The sequence below is a fragment of the Tachypleus tridentatus genome, chromosome 2, assembly GCF_004210375.1.
Source record: "Tachypleus tridentatus isolate NWPU-2018 chromosome 2, ASM421037v1, whole genome shotgun sequence".
In the NCBI taxonomy this organism is placed as follows: domain Eukaryota; kingdom Metazoa; phylum Arthropoda; class Merostomata; order Xiphosura; family Limulidae; genus Tachypleus; species Tachypleus tridentatus.
In genome coordinates this window covers 50,239,992-50,247,270 of record NC_134826.1, presented here as the reverse complement: position 1 = coordinate 50,247,270, position 7,279 = coordinate 50,239,992, and the positions used below count along the sequence as shown (strand labels likewise).

The following is a 7,279-nucleotide window of genomic DNA, read 5'->3' as shown; positions in this document are numbered from 1 at the left end:
ATATTATCGAACAGAAGTGTTTGTTGTAAAAAACACTTCAATAAATCAAATCAAACTTATCTAATAATCCTTCATTTTACAGACTTTGAGAAGGTTTAAAACCAATCAGCGATAGGGTAACGTAATACTAAACATTTCTTATGGTGTAGATACCTTTCTTTTGGAAGCCGAGGAAGCATGATCTAATTAATTCATTTGTTATAAGACGTTATGTTAGTCCTACTATATTTTCAACACTACATTTCTAATCTAATCCCTTGAGAAATTTCAAGAATTAGAAAATATGACGAAATTAGTGAGGTTGAAAAAAATAAATTATACACACTTTTAATTCTTTGAAGTCTATAAAGGTTTAGATTTGGAATGAAATATTAAAACTATATTAGGCCTAACACAATGTTTTATGACAAATGTAATTATTCATTATTAGACATTGTTCACATAGGCAACCTCTTCATTTAGTAAAAAATGTTTCTCTAAAAATCAGCTTAAATAATTACTTGGATAGATATCGCTTCTGAGCTCTTCACAGATGACCTCTGACGCGTTTTGAGCACTTTGATGTAAAAGTTTGAAGTCGACACCGACGTTTGACACTTGTGCTACAATGGCCACGAATACGTTCCCATCGTTATTAGGTTTAGTTGGCCAAAACGGAGGTTTCTGGTTAGGCTCTTCAATCTGGTTTACCCAGAAATGGTTTGTTTTGGTCAAATTTAGAAACTCTCTAAGATAGGCTTGTACGTTGTCGAAGATTTTTTCAGTCAATAGAAGAACTAGCTTTCCTCCACGTGTGTTACAGCTGTGGCTGGCTTTGTTGTATTGGACATCTTCTTCTACAACCATCAGACATAATGTTCCTGATAACTGGAAGCCACTGCCACAGTCTTCACTAGTCTGAGTGGTAACTACAGAAGGAAAGTATGCAAACATTTTATTAGTATCAACTCTAAACTACCTGTTTATTTGAGAATGAAAGATAAAAACCTTATAACCCGAGCGCTTTTGAAAGGTTGATTTTCCTTCTTCGGAAGCAAACTGGAAGGTTAACAACTTAAAGGCTTACATGCTTGGGATTTACATTTTACGATTAGTTCTATTTTTATTCAATTATTTTATATAGAGAAGCATTATCTAGATTAATATTGATTAGAGTGTATTGAAAAGCTTTTTATTGGAAGGCCCGGCACAGCCAGGCGGTTAGGGCGCTCGACTCGTAATCTGAGGGTCGAGGGTTTGAATTCCCGTCACATCGAGATATGATCGCTTTTTCAGGCGTGGGTCGTTATAATGTAACTATACATCCCACTATTCGTTGATGAAAGAATAGCCCAAGAATTAGTGGTGGGTGGTGATGACTAGCTGCCATCTTTCCCTTTAGTTTTACATTACTAAATTAGGGACGGCTAGCGCAGATGGCCCTTGTTTAGCTTTGCGCGAAAATCAAAAACAAACAAATAAATTCTTATTGAATGACTACACTCAGTTATTGTTGGTTTTTATACCACCTGAAAGTTTAGTACATAATAAATAATTAGCACATACCTATTACTCATACCACGAGTGGTTCAGCTGTTGTTCACAAAATATTTGTTTAATATGTCAGTTATAACGTCCAGTTATTATAAAGAAAGTTTCTAAAATGTTTAATTGTTTTCGCTCTGTAAACGGAGAACATTTCAAATCAGTACTTCATGAGAAACATTAAATCAAAGAGTAAAATAAATCAGAAATAACGGTTTTATCTCTTTCTTTATGTGTATATGTCCTTAATCTTCGTGTTTAACATCGGCAACCGTAATGAAAGTTGAAACACTCAGACATAAAACTTTAACACTACATAAAATATGTTAGAACTCTCAGAACCTACCACACAGACACATAGAACTTTAACACTACATAAAATATGTTAGAACTCTCACAACTTACCACACTCAGACATAGAACTTTAACAACACATAAAATGTTAGAACTCTAACAACCTATCACACGAACATAGAACTTTAACAATACATAAAATATGTTAGAACTCTCACAACCTACCACACTCAGACATAGAACTTTAAAAACACATAAGATATGTTAGTACATATATATAATATAGCACAATAACAAAAGAATGGAATATTACTGCACATTAATAGACGTTTTCAGAGCGGACGAAGCTAACTTAGATTAAATATGTTTGATTATTGAAATTATTTTAACACTTCAGTATGCATGAGTATCATTTTTGATACAAGATTATAAGTTATTAATATTGATATATGTACACAGGATTCTATCAGACAATAAAAATAAACACGGAAAAAATTAGCGATATAGAACTTTATATATATATATGTTGGAACTCTTTTTTTATTAAAACATTTTAACACTATTCTACAAACAACGAACATTCCATTGTTACACAGGCTGTCTTTAACACAGAAGAATATGACCCAAAGTATTTTTTTCCTTTTCCCCGTTTTGGAACAACAACACACTTTAACATAATGATAACTTAGCTTCGTTTTTAACACAAGCTATTAGTAGTTCGTATATATCTGGTGGAATACACCACCTGTTCCTTTTGAAAAGAAGATCTTAGTGTTATGTGAGAGATTAACGCTTGGAGTTTGATCTTTCTGTTGAAAACTTACGCTGTCTTTCGTCACAAATTACAATAATGCATACGCTTTGGTTGTAAGCCCCTGGCTTACAATGCTGAAATTCGTGGTTCGATACACACGGTGGGCAGAGCACAGACAGTCCATCATGTAGCTTTGCGTTAATGACAAAAAAGCAAACACTTAGACTATCCCATGTAAGTTTGTATATTAGTCTTGTGGTATGCTGCTGTAAAAGCCTATGAAGGCCAGCAGGTAGCGCAAGTAGTCTAGAAACAAGTAGCTAAGTACAGAATTGGTGGTTCATGTATTTCAGGGCGTGTGACACACTTACACAACATGAATTCAGCATAAGTAATTTGCTTGAAAAAGTATAAAACCCTTGTGTGAAAAATTAGCTGAGTGCCAAATCACTCACTACTCAGTCTATGTGCAGTGTGAAAGGTAATGTGTGAAAGGAAACTGCACATTTGCTATCATCAGTATTTTAGTGTAGTTCGAGACTGCAGACCAACTAATCCACGGTGCTGGATTTCATGGACGAGCTGTAATCTAAAAGCTTCCCTATTTCAGCCGTTAAATCAAGATCTTTTCTGTCTAGAATTTAATTTAAGTGATTTGTTCTTTAAACTATTAAGTGAGGAGATAATGTCTTTACTTTGAATGAATAATTCTTGGTTGAATGACAACCTTCAGAATACTTCTGATATGATTTTGTCATTGAACCGTAAAACAAGGAAAAAAAGAAAGTAGCTACTATTACAGAGTTGGGCTGTTTTAGCTGGACTTTGTCCATTGGCGAAAGTTAAGAGAACCTTGAATTTTATTGTCATAGTCAATGACATTTTATAAATGCTTTATTGTGTGCATTCATGGAACGTTGTGACGAAAGACCTTGTCTTTTTCAACAAGACTCGTACTGGATCGTTTGTCCAGCAGGAGATTCAAACTAACAAGAACAAGGATATGCACTGACCTCCACAAACTCGACATCAATCCAACTGAATTGCTCTGGAAATTCTGAAAACCCGTCCTTTTCAACTGAAAGATCGGATTCCAAATCCTAATCTCCCAGACAACACTTAGATCTTTTATACAGAAGGAATTAGCTGTTTGTTCCATCAGATATATACAAACTACTAATAGCTTGTTTCAACGATGAATCTAAGTTATCATTATGTCGAAGTCTGTTGCCTTCCCAGGATATTGGGTTATGTAAAGTATATATACAGTAAGACATTGGTTTGAATCGAAGTCGACTTGCGATACAGAAATCTGTAAGAGTTGGATTCATCTTCATCAAAACGCTGAAATATGTGTCTCTCTGTCTCCGTCATATTCATATATCATTTTATAATTACAACTGGAACAAGTATTTAGCTCCTAAATATTATAATTGTTGTTAATTCATCACAACTATTGGACACCATTATATATGTTTGGAGTGGCATTGATACATGCTTGCGTAAGTACATTCATTTGTCACACCTGTTTTAAATCTGAGAAACTTTGGTTTCAATTGAGTTACTAACAGTGGTGGTCAAACTATTGCCAAAATCGCCAAATAACCATTAGCATGGCTAAATAGAGCACAAATCAATTATTGTTAATAAACGTTGTTCCAAAATCTTGTTTTAAAAGTTATAAGTCTAAGAATATAATATAATATAATATAATATAATATAATATAATATAATATAATATAATATAATATAATATAATATAATATAATATATTGAAAATCTCAGGGGAGTAAAAACGTTAACATGTTAAGTATGGATGTAGTCATGCAAAAGGTTAAACGCTACGAATACAAGACAATGTGCTTCAGGGTTGGAAGGAAATAAACAACTTCTAGAAGAATATTTGTGTGATGTGATGAAACATGTGAGAAAGATGTACGCCTATCAGTGACACATCATGGTTGTTATAAGAGAAATATTAGTTTAGAAATTAGAATTAGAAATATTAGTATAATTGACGGTTTTACACACAAAAATTAGCAATATCCAAACATCCCTGTTCCATAGCCCTTATCACAATATCCAAGCATCCCTGTTCGATAGCCCTTATCACAATATCCAAGCATCCCTGTTCGATAGCCCTTATCACAATATCCAAACATCCCTTCGATAGCCCTTATCACAATATCCAAACATCCTTTTGATAGTCCTTATCACAATATCCAAACATCCCTATTCGATAGCCCTTATCACAATATCCAAACATCCCTATTCGATAGCACTTATCACAATATCTAAACATCCCTGTTCAAAAGTCCTTATCACAATATCCAAATATCTCTGTTCAATAGCCCTTATCACAATATCCAAACATCCCTATTCGATAGCCCTTATCACAATATCCAAACATCCCTGTTCGATAGCCCTTATCACAATATCCAAACATCCCTTCGATAGCCCTTATCACAATATCCAAACATCCCTATTCGATAGCCCTTATCACAATATCCAAACATCCCTGTTCGATAGCCCTTATCACAACATCCAAACATCCCTGTTCAATAGCTCTTATCAATTGTACAATTTTAGTTGTTTACATTGTTGCAGTTTAATAAATAAATGATTTAAGACTTATAGTCTTGATGAATAATAGGTAAATATTTAGAGGGGAAAAAAGGAACTTTTAATATATAAGTTATGAAATGGTGAACTTTGAGACCTGATGCCATGCTAATAGAATATTTCTTGTGACACCAGTTGATGATAATTCTAACAAACAAGAGACAACCAGTTTAGGGTAATGTGTAGATTATAAAGCTGAAATAAAGAGAAATGCAAAATGATAGTCTTATGAAATGCTTAGAATACAGTTTATACCCTAGAGTTATTCGCCTTTTATTTTTATGTGTGACTCGTTTTGTTTTAATCCTTATCTTATGAAGAGCACCATTAAAGGTAAGGTTATGCCTTTCGGTATTAAAATTAAACGTACTTGTTCAGATACTTACCAAGATATATATGTAAACAAAGACAGAGATTTGGTATTCTATCAATATAATATATTATTTTAATGCAATACTAGAAATGTCGAAGTGAAAATTATGAAGTACTCACTTGTCTCATTGAAGGTCTCTAAATGAGAAGTCAGACAGCAAACGAGTATGCCAAGAAGAAAAATCTTTTTCATTCTCTCTTCCTTCCACCCGTCGAAATGGTAGATAATTACAATTACGTCTTCCTGCATTTACGTTTATATAAAAAATATAACTAGTTTAATCAGTTTCAAGCGTTTATCAATTTAAATCTCTTTGTCTTTTTCTAGAAACCAACAAATTGCGAGTATAAATGATTTAGTACTAATATACTATTTATTGCTTCTTAATAGCCATATTTTTACTATACTCTTGATTATTAAATATCACGACACACCAAACATGCTTGTCCTTTCAACCGTGGGGTCCTTAAAATGTAACGGTCAATCCCACTATTCGTTGGTAAAAGAGTAGCCCAAGAGTTGGCGGTGGGTAGTAATGACTAACTGCCTTTCCTCTTGTCTTACACTGCTAAATTAAGGACGGCTAGCGTAGATAACCCTTGAGTAGCTTTGAGAATACATTTTTACTTCAAGTGGGTTTCTCGTCATCAGCTTTGAGAATACATTTTTACTTCAAGTGGGTTTCTCGTCATCAGCTTTGAGAATACATTTTTACTTCAAGTGGATTTCTCGTCATCACGAATGGTGTTGGACGATATCACTCAAATATTATGAGTAACTAGATGCAACAAAAAAGCATTTAAATAGTTTAGTATCCAATGAATATTTATTATTAGTATTACATTTACTACGAGCAGTTAGCGGTAAGTTTGTGTACTTGCAATATTACAATTCTGGGTTTGATTCCCCGCAGTGGACAGAGCACAATTAGCTCAAAATTGTGTAGGTTTGCACTAAAGCCAACAAGTGCCTCATCTCACACCATGTCCTTGAATTCAGCAAAATGTATCTTTATTAAAACAACATCCCCGATCTCAAACTTGAATTATAATATAGAGCATTGAAGTCAACAAATTGCTAGCAAAATATTTCATTTTTGAAGCATTCGACTCTAATACTGTTATATCCTCGGTGAGCTCAGCAGATAGCCCGATGTGGCTTTGCCATAAGAAAACACACAAACACACACTGTTATACGAACGTGAATTGTATCAGTTTGATTTGGTTATTAAGCACGATATTTGAAGATATAACATTATTGGCTCTCTATGCTCTCAAAACCTGTCTTACCTGTAAACTTACCGTTGAGCCACTGACGAGCGAAGTATATCAGAATATCTATCTTGTACTTCAGGATACATCAGGTACTGGAGAAAACTTATGCTCACCTGAACGAAACGTTGAGAATTAACATTTATAAGCATAGTCTTCTAAGGTTATTCATAAGTCCCGTTTATAGTCTGTTCTCAACCCAAGAATTCTTTTTCACTTCATATATACATATATATTTATATCAATTGAAGATTATGAATAGAATACGATATATACATGTATAGATTTTCATATATGTGTGTGTATGTATAACATAGATCCGCGAGGTCATATATTTTTGTAATTCCAGAAACGTGAGTTTGGTGAATTAGGCACTGAGTCGTGTTTCGTGCACAATGTTGGTTTTAGTAGAATAAAAAACAAACAAACATAATTACCAC

At 33.7% G+C, this 7,279-nt stretch overlaps 1 protein-coding gene across 1 annotated transcript; it reads right to left on the bottom strand.

The window, feature by feature from the left end:
* Nucleotides 1-441: 441 nt before the first annotated feature.
* Nucleotides 442-7,048, bottom strand: LOC143235574 (uncharacterized). Its single transcript, XM_076473824.1, has 3 exons — nt 6,858-7,048; nt 5,687-5,810; nt 442-908 (listed from the first exon to the last, which is right to left on the bottom strand). The coding sequence occupies exons 2-3, from the start codon at nt 5,757-5,759 to the stop codon at nt 484-486; spliced, it is 498 nt and encodes a 165-aa protein (XP_076329939.1). The 5' UTR covers nt 5,760-5,810; nt 6,858-7,048; the 3' UTR covers nt 442-483.
* Nucleotides 7,049-7,279: the final 231 nt, after the last annotated feature.

Bases quoted from the DNA above. Each gene is read 5' to 3' on its own strand.
- LOC143235574 (XM_076473824.1), bottom strand. From the start codon at position 5,759: ATGAAAAAGATTTTTCTTCTTGGCATACTCGTTTGCTGTCTGACTTCT. The intron at 909-5,686 runs GTGAGTACTTCA...TTCCTTCTGTAG, and splicing joins AGAGACCTTCAATGAGACAA to TTACCACTCAGACTAGTGAA.